Genomic DNA, 18739 nt, shown 5'->3' on the forward strand with positions numbered 1-18739 from the left:
TTTGACAGTTCCACAAAGCACCTTGGTGACACCTGCATGCTTTGATATCTCACTGCAGTATTCAGGAATGAGATCAGTCTAGAAATGCAGTATATTCTCCCCATGCTAAATGGGAAAAATTGGCCACAACCACTTGGACTGCAGTTCTGTAAGTGATGTTATTCACCAAACTGTGCTTATCCTTCAGTGGGCAGAACGTTGGTTCCTCTGTTAGCTTTTAACTCTCATGGCAATATTCCAAGAGGAAAAAACAGTGCCTAAGTTTTGTTCTTAGCACAGAGATAAACTGAATGTCTCTGTCATTTGTCTGAAACCATGTGGTGAGAGGCACGGGGTTTTTTCCCTAACAGTTTTGCAGAGTAATAGGACCGACCATGATTTGGATTGCACAAGACACGTGCTGGGTTACTTTAAGGTCTGCCAAGTTTTAATTTACAATTTCTGGAAAATTTAGAACAGAAACATCTGAATGTCTGCAGAAATCATGCTTCTAAATTTAACTTCTGGATTTTGTGTTGGTAAAGCATGAAATTGCCTGGTAGTATTTGTCCACTGAATTTCAGGAACAGCCTTTCCTTCTGTTGACAGTGTTGCACTGGTGGTTCTGCTGTGTTCCTGGTCCTGCAGGGTGTGAATTATAAATGCTTTGGAGCAAATTGCTCAGTGGAAAGGTGTTAGCTAGGTTTAATTACTTTCTGTTTATGTCAAAACAAGCAACAAGCCTTTGCAAGAATGTTCTTTTACCTTGTTATTGTTTTCTTCAGTGTATTTCTGCAGTTACTAAATAATGACCTAACTTTCCCAGGCCAGTAAGAACTGTTTCTGAACACCCTGTTACAGCAAGTGTAGGAGTTTGCAAATATCACTGAGAAAGCCCAATACAAGGACTTTTGTTTCCACAACAGAGGAGCTGTGCAAAGTGAAGACCTCATAAACCAGCAGAACCAAGTACTCTTTCAGTGCACAAAGTATTTATGTTTTTGGTTTTTTTTAAAAAGTATTATTTTCACTAACACAGAAGCATCAGGTTATAGAGATGAATTCTGTTTAACTGTGGAATAGGATTGGCATTATAATCTGACATTCTTATATCCCTAGAAGTATAGTTTTGGACTGAAAACCAGGCAGGTTTTTTGTGCCGACAAGAGCAGAGTTCAGTATAATGATGGCGTTGACATGGACACAGATTTCCACAGGTGACTAAGCAGGCAATAAAAACATTTACACTCTAATCTGGACTGAGGGATGAAAGGGTTTCTATGTCTCTGCCCACCTGAGGAGAACACCCTCAGTCTGTGGCAGCTGGTTTCTAATCCTGCTTTTGATCTTGCCTCTGCATCCAGAACCGTGTGCTCTCCTACCCTGACAGGTTGTGGCTTCCCAAGTGCAACTCCTTTTGAGAAATAAAATAAACCCCATCAGTGTTGCATTTAGGCACAGTAGGTTTCCTGTTGTTGGGGGAACTGAAGTGGTCAGACACAAATTGCAGCTAATGGCCCAAAATAAACTAACTGTGATTGTTTTTCTCTAGTCTTTCCCTGGACGATAATTCCAAGTGTTACTTTTAGCAGCTCTAGTGTATGAAGGGAGCTTTGGGGAGAGAGTGATCTGTTGTTGAGAGCTGATGTCCCTGCCAGGCTGAGAGCACTTGGAATGCTGGTATCGATTGGTCAGGCTGTTTGCTCCTCCCAGAGAAAGTGGGGTTTGCCCCTGCTCCAGGAGCTGCAGCAGCTGTGCCACATCCTGGTGTGTGTGCCAGCCTGGCTGGGGGCTACTGCCCTGCCCAAGGTGTGACTGCCCTGCCCAAGGTGTGACTGCCCTGCCCAAGGTGTCACTGACCTGCCCAAGGGCCTCCTGGAGCTCCTGGCAAGTGTGGTGCCTCCCAAGATGTTGATCCTGTTTTGCTGCTCAGAGATTGGTTGCTTGATGCTGGTGGGAGGACAGGGTGTGTTGTCTGGTGGAGAATGCAAAGGCTGAGGAAGTTTCTTTAGCAAATGAAGAGCTGGAAGTAGCTTTAGTGATCTTGTGAGTGGCATGATGGAGATGACATCACTATCTATAAAGAGAAATTAAACTAATTCATAGCCCTGTAGGAAATGTAAAGGAAGAGGCCAAACCAGCTGAGTTGTGTCTGTGGTTTAAAAAATCATCCACCTGGGATTGGTTTGTTTATCCTGGGAGCTCCCTTTTCTCCCCCCTAGAATTTATTTGAATTTCAAAAGATAAAAAAAGATTAACTGTAGCTTCTCAAGTTTGAGATCAATTACTTAGCACAGTTCTGTTCTCCAAAGATACTGGAGAATACAGTATTACAGACACCTAATTTAACTTTTTTCTTTTTTCTAAATTTCAATGGCCTGTTAAAAATTAGCAAACAAAAAAAGGCTGTGGAATTCATTACTCATCTCGGGATGTTCCTAAGGATAATACTAATATACAGAACTTAGGCTGAGAAATTAATTTTGTAACCTAGCTTGTGGTCTACAAACTGAGCATTTCACCAGTGATGGTCCCTGCTAAAGTCATCCTTCTTTTCATTTCCATGGCTGTACTGTGCCATGTGAACTGGAGAGGGGAATAGATGAGTTCTGCAAGTGAAGTTGGCAGAGCTGACAGCACATGCGTGCACTGGAGGTCTGGTGAGGCAAGAGGATGCTGGACTGAGCCCATCTAAAATATTTTTAGACTCATGGTTTTCCAGGGAAATAGGACTTTTGTTTTTATTTACTAATTCTGTACATCTCTAAATATGTTTGTGGGTCTTTTTCTTTCTCGTAGCCAAGCTGGGACTTCTTACTCCAAGATCTTGTCCAAGGCCAATGGTGGACTTGGGTCACAAATGACAGTTCTTCTCTGCCATCTCAGGCTGGTGTCGTGTTTTACTTTGATGGGTATTGTTGCTAGCTTTCATGCCTAAGTAACCTAATTCAAATCTTTTGGTAGGATTATAATGCATTTGAAGCAAATAATTGTGTTCTGAGGCTGAAAATGGATGCCAGGGTACAGTTCCCCAGAGACAAAGCCCAGTGCTCTGTTGAACAGGTGCTGGGTTCTCAAGGGTTTCAAAAGAGCCAAATTTGTTCCCTAAACAGCCCAAGATTTTTGTTACAAATTCTGTTTCAGACCTTTGTGTGGTTGTGACATTGAGTCAAACTTAAAATAATGTGATTGGATGGGCAAGAGATGGCAAGAGAAAACACTTAAACCCTTAAGCTTTTAGTAACCCAGAAACTTTGACAATGTGTTCTTTGACAAAACACCCAATTAGTCAGGAAGTAAAAAATTATCCTGAACTTGTTCAGGAGTCAGAGTGGAACTAAAACATGGGAAAAGTCTGATGGAGGATGTGCACTGGCTGGGAGCACAAGAGCTTTTTACACAATACTCACAGAGTCTAGTGATCTTCCATTCCAAATCCTTTTAAATCTTCTCTCTTTAATTAAAAAAAAAAAAAGTCACTGAGGCAGCAAGACTGACATACTAGAAAATGCATTTCAGAGTAGAGTCATGAATGTTTAAACTGGCTGAAAGGCAAACCGAGGGGGTTTGCAACACTGCAAACACAGAGTCTGTATAATTGACATCAGGGAAGGAATTCTGGGGAGAAACTTCCTTAAACTTGCCTGTTGAGGGTTACTGAAATTTTAGTCAGAAGGAGAACATTTATTCTTAAAAACTTCTTAATGCTTTGACACTTCATGTAAACACTAGGAAAACACAACTCAAACATGTATTGCATTGTGTTATTTGTAGAATTACTAAATTTGCTTTGTTTATAGGCAGAGCTTTAGAATCCATGTTGCTTTTCTCCTTCCTCTGACTAATTCCCAGGATGTGCATTATCCTGGGCAGCAGGCAGGGGACAGACAGCAGAGCCAAAGTGTTTGGCTGTTGCCTCGTGGAACTGACGAAAAGTGCAAACCACCAATACAAGCAGATCCAGTTCTACTGTAGGACAGTTTGGGCTCCAGCCTCTTTCTTTTTGTGGAAATGGTATTTTATTTATTGCCAACACAGAGGGAATGCCATGCTTTCCAGCCCTTTCCATGAGTGTGCCTTTGCCTCCTTGGCAGCAGTTCCCCCATGCTGGCTGCTGGGCTGCAGCTCGGGTCCACCTGCAGAATCCCATATTCTATGGGATATGAATCACAGCAGCAAGGAAACTGGGGCACTGCAGCTATTTCAGTGAAGCTGAAGGGTGCTGGGGAAGGAATGTCCCTGTTCTGAATCTCCTCAACACCGTGCCTGTTTCCTGGGGTGGTTTCTGGACCAGTGAAAGCTGAGCAGGTAAAGGCAGTGCTCACAAATCCAGGGATCTGGGGAGTCTCTGGGAGTCTGGAGATGTGCAAGGCTTTGGTGCTGGGCTGTGAGGCAGAACAGGGCTGGCGTGGTGAGGACCCAGCATGGCACAAACTGGGTGGAGGAGGTAGAACTGTGATTCTCTTTTGGAGAATGTGATGTCATTTCAGGCATAGATCCAGAATTTTGCTTAAACCAGCTCTGTCTCTGGGAAAATGACATTGCAGATGGTGAGTGTCATTTCAGTGTAATGTAATTCTGTTATTAATTTAGTTAATATTTCAACTGTAAATGAATGCAGTCTGAGTTAAGAATTTCAGATGATTTTGAGTGTGGATGTCACATTATGCCTGCACAGTACTTTCATGTTTCCTTTGACCAGTTTAGCCAGGAAAGCAGGAATGCAACATTAGGGTGTCTCAAGTCACAAATCAGTTCAATGTTTCACAGACACTGAGAATCCAGTGGTGGTTTCTGCCTTGTCTCAAATGAATACTTTGCTTTCATTATTTATGTACTATCTAATCTGTAAATTTTTATTTAAGACACCTGGCAAGAAATGCACCCTTTAAGATATTTTGTCTTCTGCAGTGCTCAGTTTTACAGGCAATTCAGCTTTGCATATTTCTTACTGTTTGATCAGGAAAAACATTAAACTGTTCATGTGTCAATCTGTTATTTAAGTGTCAGCAGCCAGTTTGTAAAACTTTTTGCACTTGGTCTGTCTCTAGTCAGTCTTGGAACTTGACACTCATACCAGGAGGTGAAGGCAATTTCAAAATTATTTCATTAGAGACCCTCTGTAGCTCTGGCTCTGCTGGGGGTTGTACAGGTTTCAGGGTATGTGAAGCCAGATAAAAATCTAGAGGGAGATGTAAAAAATACCTGGAGGTCTGCAGCTGGTGTGCTGCTCTGAAGGCCACCTGGTGAGTGTGGTGAGTGTGGTGAATACCTTCCTGTCCTCAGCAGTCTGTAGTAGGTTCAATCCCAGGAGGATTTATATTCTTTCCAGAACTCTTATCTTTCTTATACATGACAATTCAATAGCTGCAGTTATTTCTACTAATGTCTGTTTCTTTCTGAGACTGGATGGTGTGATTCTATCTGAAATAGAGCATTTTTTTCCTCAAATGATTGCATATGTGCTCACACAGTGCCTCTGTTGTTCCTTTTTTAACCTTCCTGTTAGGCTGGTAATGATTTCCCCTTAGACCATCTTTTCACCTTCTTTCCAGAAGCTAAAAATATGAGCTACACTCCACACATCCCCGTTTCCTTTACCTTAATGCATTAATTTAGATTAAGCAATTGCTTGCCTTTGATTCTTCAACTTCTTTAATTCCTGTACCAGTGTGATTTCCTTTGGCTCTTTTTTCACTCCTTACTGCACAGTGGAGGGGCCTCCATGTGTTCAGTGATTTTCAGTCGCATCTCTGACCCGAGGGTCCCGCCCTGGCACAGATGGATTCTCTCCAGGAGCTCTCCAGCAGCTTCCTGCAGCTGACAAGTGGGCAGCTGTGCTCCTTGCACTGGGAGCTTTGTCAGAGTCTGGAGCCTGGAAGGTGACTTTGATTTCTCTGTTCTGATGCTTACATGTGCTGTGGTTCCAGATCTGGTGATCAAGTTTGTGCCTACCCTGTCTTGGTCACTTAGAGCTGGGTGTGGGGGCTGCCTGGCAGGGGCTGCTCCCAAGAGATCTCTGAGCACAGGAGCCTTTGACTGAAATATTAGGAGACCTGAACAGGCAGGAGTAATCCCAGACTCCAGTATTTGTTATATGAAGTGTAAGTTTGCCAGAGGAAGTACCTTTTCAGCTTCTAACTATAGCATTGCTTTGTAATTATTCATTTGGATGGAAAATTCCAGCCTTCTAAAGGTTATCCCAGATGCAACTTTGCCAGGAAATGCATTACATGGAAAATAATAAAACTCCTATGAATACATGGTCTCCAGGTGAAACTGGATGCTGAGCATACTGCTGGAAGCAGTCTAAGCCTTGTTAAATGTGTCCCAGTGTTACAGGACACTGCTCTCCACAATGCTGCTGGGGCTCTGAGTGGCCAGGATTTCTCTTTGTGTGGGGAAGGGGAAGTTCCATGCAAGGAGCTGGGATTTTAAATAGTGAATATTTGCACAAGGCACAGGTCAGTTGTATTTTGCAGATTTCTCTGCCCTGTGCTCCTCTCTGAATCCTCATGAATTGTATTTCTTATCTGTCCCCCCCCTGGTTTGTTGATACTTTTAACATGAAGGAAAACTATTTTGATATTTCTCTGTCAGTTATTTTGACATTAATCAACACTGCAGATCTTGTTTTGTTTGGTGTCTGGGTACATCATAAAGAGAGTTGCTGAAAGAGTTCAATTACAATATCAGCATCTCTGCCAAATGTATTGAGCTGTTCTGAAAAGCGGCTTGTCTTTTCTGACCCAGATACACAGTTTCCAACTGTGGGAGATGCTGCCAGAAAGACTCTTGGCAGAAGGCCAGCAATAAAATTATACTGCAGAAAAACACAACATATTTTCAGCAGCATTTTGTGTGGTGTGATGAAAAATTACCTGTCTCCTGAATGCAAAGCAGAGGCTAAAATAAACTTCCAATTTGAAGTTGCAAGCCTCTCACTCTGACTTTTGAAGGTAACAAAAACCAGTATACATTCCAGTTATTTTCTGTTATTGTGTGTGATGCACCTCAGGCTGCTTTGTTATTAGCAACCTCTGTTGTTCTTGCTGCCCTGTCAGTATAAACTCTGTCTGCACGCTGCAGTTTCCCATGGCAGATACTGGTCGGGGTAGATTTGGAAGGTGGAGGGTGTTTAATGCTTCAGCTGAATATTGTTAGCATGTGCCTTCTTGATAGAGCATTTGAAACCAATTTTCATGGTGCTCTACTTGGCCTGGCCAGGAGCCTGGAGAGCAGCTCACTGAAGTGAGGGGTTTGGAGCTCTGGTGTCCAGTGACCCAAATTTCCTCTTCTCTGTTGCACCAGTAATGCTTCTGTGCAAGGTGGGGCTGCAAGGGGATACTGGGGTGCCAGACAGTTCATGTCTCCTTTCTAGAGGCTCAGAGCACCCTAATTCTGGTATTTCAGTTTCCATGGAATGCAAGTACCTGTTTCTCCCGCCTTTTCACTCTTCTGTTCACAGGCACTGAGGTAGCTGAGCATATTCATCACCCCTGGCTGTTTAACTGTCTGTCCCCTGGGAATGCAGCTGCAGATGCAGGAATATCTCCTGCTACAAAAGCCTCATCTCCAATTCTTTTTGCTTGTCTTGAGCCAAGGCATAAACTTCCTCTGTGAAGGATGGGATGTTTAGTGGAAACGTTGCTACACTGTCATGGTGTTTTAATAACATTTCTAATGTGTCAAATCCCCAGTGATTTTAAACCACACTGCAGGCTCTGCGCGGCTCCACTGTGACCTGGTTTGGAGACAGAGATTATTTACCCTGGTTTTACACTTTAGGGGCACATGATGCAGAGCAGAAGTTACTTTTTCAAGGTCACCAAGGTCTCAGCAATGCAAGGAGCTTCCTGTACAAGTTTCCTTGCAAGTGTGGGTGGCTGCCCCTAGGTAAGACAGCCACACATTTAAATATTGTGCTTTTTAGTCTGAGCATCAACTGTTCCTTCCCTGAGGATGCAGGAGCAGATATCCTGCTATCCAGTCTGGTAGTGGAATGAGGCTGTTGGATTTATGGAATTGCTGCTCACTTCACATAATGCTTTCTGATGTATTTGGTGCTGAGCTATGTTATGCTGCCTTAGTCCATATGGTTGGAGCAGATTTGATTTTGGTTTTCCTTAATTTAATTCTGTGTGCTGTCAAATGTACTTTATTCTGTATATTGTGTCTGCACTTTTATAGTAAACTCCCTCCTGTTTAGTGCTTTTGTTGAAAATGTTTTCAAAGTCTGAACTAAATTAGGGTTTCACTCCTATGCGTGTTTCTGAAATATTCGTAGGATGTTAATGACTTGGAAGACATCGTGTATCAGCTTCGACTCAATTTTTGGGACTTTCTTCCAGTTTTCTGAATTTTATAATAAAGATCCCTTTGTAATTCATCTGTCTGTGCCGTGCCTTCAGCCACTCACTGCTGAAAAAAAGGGCAGGTAAAGAGCTCATAAATGCCTTCATCCAACAACCTTTACTTGTCTTGAAAACAAGAAAGCAGGTCACTGCTGCATACACTGCTAGGGCAGAGTATGGAGAGGTGCTGGTGTTTTCACTTCATCAGCCCAGCAGAGATTAACCCCTGCTGTGGCTGTGACACATTCATTTCCAGCCCGTTGTGGATTTTTCAAGAAGCTGAGAAGCACCTGGCCCAGGCAGGGCTGCCCCCAGCAGTGAGTGTCTGCAGACTCCTCTGGCCAGCAGCCTGCTCAGCACTTAGGGAGCACCAGGACTTGCTCAGCCACCTATCTCTGGCCATCTGCTTGCCACAGCCTGGGTGAGCTGATAAGCAACAGCTTGCAGTAGTCATGGGAGGGAGGCCGGCCTGGAGTGTTGCTGGAGTCTGGAGACATTGCACTGGGCATATGCTGAAGTCAGCAACACATTCCAGTGCCCTTCTCTCTGCCTGGAATTGCCAAGTTACAGCTACCACAGAAGATAACAAACCGAAAATGTGAAATGTGGGAGTGACAGGGAAGAAGAGTAGGTGAAGATAGCTGGAATTCAGTTTGCAGAGAGTAATAATTTGAAATAGATTATCTAGAAATGTGTCTCATAAAAGTCTCTCTAGTTTGCTATTTGCTGACTCAAGTTAATATTATTAAAAAGCAAAACGACCTTGTAAAGAGTCTGGCTGGTTCTGGAGATGGTGAAAGGCTGTTGAGTGTGGAGGAGCTTATGACTAGTTCACAAAATAAATACTGCCAAAGCAGTGATCTTTGCTTAGTTTTCCTCCCAGCTGCCCCTATCTGACTTCCAGGATCTCTTAAGAGAAAGAACATCCCCTTTGTTGATTGCTTCTGGGAAGCAGTCTGGTGGAGTGTTAATACACCTTGGTGGGCACAGAGCCTCTGATGAGAAGTGGGGTCAGTCAGCATTTTCATTAGCTTGCTTTTCCCAAGTATTTTTAGTATGAATGCACTTAACTCTCTTGGGGATTCTTCCTTGGCAGTTTTCAGCTGCTGGAGCGGACAGGTCCCTGCATAGAGTTCTTGTCTGTCTTTTTGTTTTACCCAGTTCTACATCCTCAGTTTAGTGGTGTGACTTACAAGCAACTATCAGGCCCTTGCTGCCAAGGCTACTGGTGCTGTAAACCTGCTTAATTTGTTCCTAACCAGGGAAATAGGGAAACAGGATCTGCTGTTACCTTTTCCCCTGTCACATTCAAATCTCTGTGGGATGCAACATTTTAATTATTCCCTGTCACATCACAGGTTTAAGTATCTCCTCAGCTTTCAAGTCATCTCACCTATCCCTCTGCTGTTGCCAAACATGCTTTTAATTTCTAACAATGTCAGGCTTCTCTGACACACAATATGCAAAGTGTTGCTGGAGAAAGGGTTCAGCATGCAGGAGAAAAGGAAACATTATGTGTGTGTCAATCTGCAGAAATTCACTGACTAGGTTTCCAGTTGCTTCAAAATGTTGCTGGAGAGCTGATGCAACAATATGTGTAGAGAAAGGAAAACAGGAATTTTCTGCAAGGACTGGAGCGTCTTGCCGTGCAGTGAGTTTATGCTTCACTCTCTCTCATTACCTGCTCTGTTCTTGTGCTCTTCTCTCTCACAGAGCATTTCTTTGCAGTTTTATGGTGCCAGTGCTGGTGTTGTTTCCCAGATTAGTACAAGAAGGCTGCTCCTGCAGGATCCTTTCCATGCTGTGCTGGGAAAGGCAGTGCATGGGCAGCACAGGCGGTGTGGGTGATTTCAGCTCCTCGCAAGTCTGACGTCTGCAGTTTGTTAGAATGTGCTTGTCTGCCTTTAAATAACAACTTGCAGTTATTGCAACCTGAAGCCTTGGTTCTTGTGCAGCACCTGACTCAGGATTGAGGGCTGCACTGAGGATTTAGGATTTCCATAGAGAATTACCTTCTGGTAATTAAATGTAGTTGTTTGATTCCTAACGTGCGTGCGACACAAAAATAGAGACTTTGTGAGCTGGTTTCACATGGAGCACGTTTGCCATGTTGGATTTCCTGTCTTCCTCATCCCAGAAGCTGGGATTGCCAGGTGGCTGACAAACCTCCCTGGGATCAGCTCTAACTGGCATGGGAAAGTCGTTACATGTGTGTGGGCACATCACAAAAAAGTTGCTTTCCACAGTGACATCTGTTTGCTCAGATATAAATGGATCAGTGACTGTCCCATCTGGAAGCTGGGGTGCTTTGATCAGTGGTTTGCCTCATGTGCTGCATCCAGCACTTCTGGAATCAACACGCCATCACTGCTGATTTCAAGTTGTTTCTCTCTTTTTGCAGGTGAATTAGAGAAAGTGACTCCCAGAGCACCTTGGCCGTATGAACTCTTGAGCTGTCGAGGGACTGAGAGGCTTATGAAGAGGTTCTGTCAGGCAAAACAGTGCTTAGCAAAGACACCAAGGAGGAGGGAAAAGGAGAAAGGGAGGGAGAGAGAGCTGCAACACTAACAAACCATGGTAGGTATTTGTTGTCTTTCACAGGGGTGCATTAAAAATGTTTTCTGCTGCCAGGCCTGCATGGGGCCTGATCAAACCCGAGAGGGGATTTTCTGACCTTGCACTAACTGAGGGATGGTACCGTGTGCTTTGAGCAGAGCAAGTGAGGTTTGATGTATTGTCAGCCTCTTAAAGCCAAAGAGTGTTCTTGTGAGCCTGCAGTACATGAATTATTAAATATCAACGAAGGGGGATGCTCATAAGGTTTTCTAATAAAACTAGCATTAGCAGGCTGTAGCAAACAGCATCAGTGACCTTGAACTCACAGATTTCATTACCAAATGCTCACGTTCCCCTTCCACCTCTACCTGACAAAAGCAAGTTTTGATTATTCACATCCCTGTGTGTGTGATTGAAGGTGCCTCTGTGCACACTTTGTGGCAGTGTAGATGAAATGTGTGTACCAAACATAGTTGGTGTGTATGGTTTAAGTGAGGAGTCACTCCTCATCTGCCTGGGTTTAGCTGCAAATAGAAATCCCTGAGATGTGGGATTTGTAAAGATGTGCAAGTATGAAGTATTGTCATGGTGAGATTCTGAAATGTGTTCACAAAAAGGCAATAAACCTACTTAGTTGCTGAACAATGAGAGGAGGGTAGTTTAAATATACTTATATATTTTTAAGTGCTCTAAGATTTTTATTGAGAGAATGGAAATGAGAATAAATGCAATAAATTTTAAACAGAGTTGCTAACATTTGTGTAGCTGGTTGCTGCAGATAGGCTGTGTGTTTATATTTGTATTTAAAAAAAAAGACCTAAACCAAGACTTTTAGCAGTTACAGAGGGAAAGGGAGAAAGAACTCTTTGCAAAGCAGAGTTGTTAATATATTTTAAATAGTGTCCCACTCTGTCATTCTTTTTCGCCTGAACTGTAATGACAAGTTGATCTTGTTAGCCCCTCTTCATTAGAAAAGAAAATGTGTCTCACAATTAGGAATTAGCAGTTTGTTTCTGTTCCACTGCTGTAACTGACATTTTGTAGGGTAGAAGATGGTGGGTGAGTTGGTAAATGCAGCTCGGCCGTTTCCCTGCAGCCCGGCTGTATCCATGTTGTGGATAACCACAAGAGGGACCTCCTGGAAGCCTTCTGCGGCCTATCAAACTGCAGGGGATAAAACCAGCCCCTGACAGATGAATTGTTACTGTCCAAATTATCCATCTGGGTAGGAACACGAAAATTAGGAAGGGAATGATGTCATGACCTTCAGTGGAAGAGACACAGGGAGTGCAATAAACCAGGAAATCATGAACAGTTCCTTAATAAGGATCCAGCCTAGAGGCCTGTGAGGTTGTTCAAAGGCCCTTTGTGTCCTTAGGAGTGGGTACGGCTACAAACCCATGAAAAAGGGGTGAAAATTAAGGTGCTTAATGTGTAGGAGGAACAGAGGGGCTTGGCTGGTGATTCTGTTCTGGGAGGCTTTGAGCAGTGACTGATGTGTCTGTAGAGACCAAGACTTATTGCTGCCCTTGCCACCGGTCTGTGCTGTGATCACGGCTGGTCTGGGGCACTGTTTAGATCCAAAAAGTCTCACCTGAATAGTGTGCAGCAAACCCAAAACTTCCTAGCACAGGTTACCCAACTAGTGAAGTTTACCTCCCTTAGCAGTATCACTCAGGACTCTGAGTTTCACTGCAGGCTTTTTTAATTAGCACTCTAATGTCTTCCTATTCATTTGAATGTTTTTTACAAAGAAATTTCGGTCTCTTACCATTTCTCTTTATTCTCATCTTCATTCATGCCTTTGCAAATCCCTGTGCAGTGGCTGAGCCTCTCAGAGTTCTGTGCTGCCTGTGAGGGATTGGCTCTTTGGCTGCCTGTTCCAAGCTGTGGTGCTCTGGTCCCTGGCATAAACACACGAGAGGTGGCTGCACTCAGCACTTCCAGAATATGTAAAATTGTATTTGGACAGTATCAATGACTCTTACAAAGCAGGAGTCATCTCTCCTTGCCTGCCCTCCTTTCCACATGCTATGCCCAGGCTGCACCCTCCCTGCCAGGCAGGATTCCCATTCAATGCTCCAGTAAGTTTGTTCTCTTTTCTTCCTGTTTCCCACTCCACAACAGAGATCAATCCGATCTTTTGCTAACGATGACCGCCACGTAATGGTGAAACATTCAACCATTTATCCATCTCCAGAGGAGCTTGAAGCTGTCCAGAACATGGTCTCAACAGTAGAATGTGCCCTTAAGCATGTCTCTGACTGGATGGATGAAAAGAACAAGTCTGCAAAGAGTGAGGGTGATGTGGAAGCCAAGGAGGAAGCTGCCGAAGGCACTGCCAAGTGAGTGAAGCCTCAGCTCACAACGTGTCCCTGTGCTGCTCTCAATGGCTCCTTTCCTCCTAATAAGAGCCGTAGTGTTACCTGGCTCTGCTGCAGATGGATGTTCATAGAAGGAGGGGGATATATTTGGACTTTTTGATGTCAGAGCACGTGGGGGGAGTGCAGGGAATGGCAATAAGCCCAGTGTGGGCAGCAGTTGCTCTCTATTTCTTTGCTTATTTTACTGTGATGTTGTGAAGTTGCATTTAGCAGACAAACCTTTCAGCAGTTTTAAGCAAATACAATTCCCTGGAACACACCAGTGCAAATTGACAGCCATGTGCTTGGGGGTTCCTGCAGCCTGATCCAAAAAAGTTTTTATAATCCAGCAAACAGAGTTTCCTAAGCCTCCATTACTTTCCGTTATTGCCATAGTTTAACCCCTGCTGGCAACTCAGCCCCATTGAGCATATCAGCTCCAATCAGCATAGATGCTGATTTTTTAATAAAAAAATAGTCCAAGTGGGCAGTAAATGCTTTGGAGACAACTGGATGAGACAAGAGCTGGTGCTGGCCTGTCAAAGAAGCATTTCTTGCATTTTACTCCTTGCTTTTAAACAATCCTAGTCTACAAAACTGGCTTTTGTCACAGTCGTTTTTCTCAGCACTCATTAATTAAGTATCCCTGTGTTGCTTTGAAAATTCTTTACTGTGACTCTGAAAGGTTCCCCTAAACTGTGGCTGGAGAATAAAATCCCCTTTAATTACCCTAATTCGTTTCATTTCCAGGGATCAAGGTGGTCGGACGTTATGTGGTGTTATGAGAATTGGCTTGGTTGCAAAGGGCTTGCTGATCAAAGATGACATGGACCTGGAGCTGGTTCTCATGTGCAAAGAAAAACCCACAAAGACCTTGTTATGTATTGTTAAAGACAATCTCCCAGCTCAAATTCAGGTGAGTTCATTTGCAGCAGTCCTCCCACAATGGCTGATAGCACTGCAGGGGCTATTTGGGGAAAGGCTGGAATTTGTTCCAGCAAGAAAGACAAGTGAGGTAAAGGAATATGCTCTGAATCTAGGATGGCGTCTGGGGCATGTGACGTGTTTAATGTGGTGACATGAAGTCCTTGCTCACAAAATGTAACCTCTTCTTGCTGTTGTTGCCCTGCTCCTGTTTGTGCTGTCAGTTCCCTGAGGGCAGCTGACCTCTGTGTGTGCAACTAACCCAGGGTGGGTTTGGGTGCTCTGGTCCACCCAACATCAGCTGAACTGCAGAAATCTTTCCTGCTCAAGTGTGTCACTCAGTCCCTGTTGTTGTCCCCTGCCTGAACCTGCAGTTCCCCATTGCAGCTGCTTTGCTTGGGCTGTTCCCACATAAACCCCTCTGTGCTGCCAAGGTGAGAACATGTCACTCTAGGTGGTCACTCATTTGGGCTCATGTTAATCATGACCTCACATTTTTTTTATGTATGGCTACTCAATTCTGATGCTGGCATCCAGTGGGCAGCAGTTGCAGCTTGTTTAGGGATACTTCTGAGGCTGAGGAATCAGTCCAGCTTCCAGGCTCACCAACACTGGTGCCAAGGAACTGCCTTCAAATGTTCCACTGCAAGTGCCCCTCTCCAAACCACAACCAAGCTCAATCTGCTTTTCTTCTGATCTGCTTTTCTCCCCCTGTTTTACCATTTTGGACAGCTGTTAGTTCTCACCATTAATTTTGTCACACAAAGGGCTTCTTCTAGTAGGCTAATGTTGTTCCTAGAGATGTGGCCCTATCCATAGCTAAAAATACAAAGGATCTTTTGAGTAGTAAAGAGTAAATTTTACTTGTTTGAAAATGATAGGGATGTATTGAGTATTAAAGAATAAACCTTGTAGTGAGGCATGAAATGAGGAGGGCTGAAAGTGAGAAGTTAGTATGTGCTTCAAAGAAAGTGAGATAAAATGAAAGAATAGACATAATTAAAATATGTGAAGACTGAATAAATTCAGGAGACAGGCAGGTAAGATCCTGTGAGGAAGGACTGTGAGGGATTAAAGAGAAGATGAGGGAAGAGGACTCTGACTCGTGAAATGCTCCAGCTGTTGTGGGCATGGCAGACAAGGAGAGGTTCTGCAGGGGGATCAGATGCTGTAGGTGAAGGAGGGTTTAGGCCCATTAGTGGACAAAAGGAACAAGTGAGGCTCAGAGACTCAGGAGCTGCTGCTTTGCTGCTTTGAAGGGTCATGGTGAGCAGATGCTCAGCCATTTCCATCCCCACAATAAGGGAGCTGCAGAGCAGACTGCAGCAGGGAAGAGGTCAGAGCAGACATCCTACCCACCGGTGTGCTGAACCAGGCTCTGCACAGAAGGGGTGGCTGGAGGCCTCTGGGCCATCTGTGGCTGCCCTTGTGCTTCTGGAGGGTGAGAGAGGTCCCAAAGGGCTGCTGAAAGACCTGAAGAGAGATCACTGCAGAGACTGCGATACAGTGCATGTTAATGGAGCAAACTGTAAGGCACTGGCTACAAAAGAAATGTTTTAAATTGTTTTTAATGAGGGAGGCAAGGCTGCCTTTGTTACTGCAATGCCCTGTAGCCTTCTCATTAGCTGAAACACATACACAGATTCTTCACTTTTTCAGTTGATTTGGGAGAGTCTTGAAATCTTTCTTGGTGACTTTCAGAAACTTACAGAAGAGAAGTATCTGGTGGAGGAGCATGTAAATGAGGCAGCTATTGTTATCCATAACACAAAGGAGCCCAAGCTCACTTTGAAGGTGATACTCACATCCCCTCTCATCCGAGATGAAGCAGAGAAGAAGGAAGGAGGTACACAGAGCGTTTTAACTTGGTTTTAAGACTGTTCTAGCTAAATATCCTGACTGTGCAGCACAGGGTTAATTGGCAAGCAGGTTTTTAATTGTGCATCATGTATTGACTTGACTGGCTATTGCCACCATGACTTATATTATTTGTGCCTTAAAAATACAGCAGTCACTTAAATTTCATGTAAATATGTGTAGTTTTCCTTCCAAGCAATATTCCTACAGTGTTAACGCTGACATACAATTAGATCTTAGTTCTCCTTTCTTTCAGACTTGCTATTTATTTAATTCTTGAGCACCTGGCGCTGCACAGTCTTGTTTGCGAATTAAGTCAGTCAAGTGGGATTGGTTCATAGTTTCTTCAAAAACTCATAAAAATGTTTCTCTTTATGTAAAAGCCCTCTCCTGCAAAGCTCGCCAGTGTGTTGTCCTGGCCCTCAGTTTTTATTGATTGATGATGTGTATGTTTCTGGCTTTAAGAATTTCCTAACTGGGATACAATTGAAGTTATGGTGCTGTGATACAGCACTTTTGCTTCTGAATTGAACGTTGTACCTCATGTCCTTAGAGTAAAATAGTTCTAGAAAACTGTCACTTAGTCCTTTCCGTTCCTTCTCCCTCACCGTGGTGTCACACAGTTCTGTGCTGCAGGAGTGGGGCCTGTAGCACCAGTGAGGCTGGAAACAGACTGTGAGCAATAGAGAAGAGCAAATGTAGCCATACTTTGTTGTAGTTTTGAAATCTTTTCAGTAATTTCTGCTTCCGCTTCCCAAACCTATCCCTAGAAACTTTGCCACTGGATGATGTCAGACCTTTGACCAACTGGCCACTCTCTGTCATGACAACTGAGGCAGCTGGGCCCGTGTGGGCTAGGGAACTCCCTGTTGCTCTCTTCCCATTTCTAGACTTGCCACAAGTCCTTTGCTTCCTCCCTCTCCCACATGGAAAACCAACGGGGTGAGAAATGTTGGTCAGTTTCTCCTCATTTTGTTGGAGGCGATGGCAGGAAGGATCCCTTTCCAAGTGACATGTAACACTTTGGCAGCAGCTGAATGTAGAAGAATCTTACAGAACAGATGAATGGCAAAGATCCCTTAATTACACTGGCTGTTTATTCTGAAATTAGCAACAATGCTGTTTCCAAGACCATTAAAAATAAACTGCATATTGCTTTAGTTGTTGAGCTTCCCACAAGATGCTGAGACCAGCCCTGGAGCTGCTGCAGCTCATCCATGTTCATGAGAGAGCCCGAAGTGTAGGATGAATTCCGATGGTGAAGGATTTGTGAGATTCCCACCGGGGGATACGGTTTTACACAAAGGCTTCTGCCCAAGTATTTTCTTGTAAAAATTGATGCGGTAATGCCAGCGAAGTCCAGGAATTTCTGAATTAATCTCAGAGTAAAGGAGAGTTGGAATTTTATGCTTTCTCATGCTTAAAACGTAGGTGGTCTATTTTTTTTTTCAGTATCTTAAAATATTTTCAAAGGTCTCTACTTTATTTTTGAAATATAAAATGGTTTTACCACCTCTCCTGAAGTGGTTATACACTGTCATTCTGTACAGCTGCTGAGAACAGGGAGTAAGGTCATGGATCTCATTTTAAAGTCCAGGTTCCTTGGCATAGATTCATCACTAAGAACAGAGACATTTATCATATTCCTTTTCAAGGTATATGGAGCATTATGCAGATGTCACTAAGTTGGGAGGGATACATTTTTTTTTGTAATCTTTCCAACCATTTAGATTGGAATCACTTAGAATCAGACCAAAAAAATTTCATGTGAATAGGGAGAATAATTGGAGAAAACTGGTGAAAACGCCTTGATCTCCAAAGCACTGCCATATTTTTTCACTACCACTGAACAGTGTCAGCCAAATGTAAGCAGACTTCCTATGCAGTTTTCAAAACCTGTCAGTTGGCTCCATGCATTCTTTTGACTGAAGGAGCTCAAAGTGCTGCTGACCTTGCCTTTCATCTTCCATGTAAGATAGGCCCAGACTGCCCGAGCCTGTGGAAAACTGACCAAGGTTTCTGTGGTGGGATTAGCACTAATCTGTCCTCTAACAACCCAGGTCAGGCCAACGGCCCTCGTTCCCAGTGCTCCCATTGTTCTGTAGGAATGCTGTGTGTGCCTTCATGCCCTGATGTCAGAATGTACTGAAAAACATTCCTGGATTTCTCTTCAGCCCCCACCTCTTTGGAAAAGTGTTCATGTTTAAGATGTGGTGTACGTCCTATTTGTTTTTGCTGCTCCTTAGCAAAAATAAATAGTGGCTCAGTGTGTGTGTGCATTTTGGTGTTTCTCACAAACAGCTACCCATAAAGCTCTGCTTTCTCATGTTGAGAAGTCAAGCACCTAAATTTGCCTGCATTTTGCATCCGTTTAAATTTTAAACTCCTTAAGAAACTGAATTTTTAGTCACAGCATCAAATATAAATTGGGCTTTCCAGACCAGAACCTTGTGTCCTGAAACCAGTTGTTGTTACTGAGCATACAGTAAAACAAATAATGTAATTGCAAACAAGCTGGCTCACCAAAGTGGGGCTGAAGTCCCGTTGCTCCTGAAGCAGGACATGGCCAGTGATGCTCCCAAGGGGCCAAGCAAGCCCCAGCCTGCCCTCCCCTCTCTGGAGAACACAAGGCTCCTCGTAGGGCTCAGATGAATGGAGTTGGCAGCTCCTGTGTGAAGAGAATGCTACAGCAGTGGGGAGAGAATT

The 18739-nt window shown here is 43.7% G+C and overlaps 1 protein-coding gene across 7 annotated transcripts in view; it reads left to right on the forward strand.

Moving 5' to 3' along the window:
* Window positions 1-18739, forward strand: part of STRBP (spermatid perinuclear RNA binding protein) — a 57418-nt gene that overhangs the window by 11565 nt on the left and 27114 nt on the right. For all 7 annotated transcript variants that reach the window (XM_054284472.1, XM_054284477.1, XM_054284473.1 and 4 more), the window contains exons 2-5: window positions 10735-10910; window positions 13017-13234; window positions 14003-14168; window positions 15878-16022. In XM_054284472.1, coding sequence (XP_054140447.1) covers window positions 10908-10910; window positions 13017-13234; window positions 14003-14168; window positions 15878-16022 — 532 coding nt within the window. In that variant the 5' untranslated portion in view covers window positions 10735-10907. The remainder of the gene's footprint in view (window positions 1-10734; window positions 10911-13016; window positions 13235-14002; window positions 14169-15877; window positions 16023-18739) is intronic.

This window comes from Melozone crissalis, unplaced genomic scaffold (assembly GCF_028551555.1).
Source record: "Melozone crissalis strain CALT ecotype California unplaced genomic scaffold, PUWL_Pcris_2 ptg000041l_1, whole genome shotgun sequence".
NCBI lineage: Eukaryota > Metazoa > Chordata > Aves > Passeriformes > Passerellidae > Melozone > Melozone crissalis.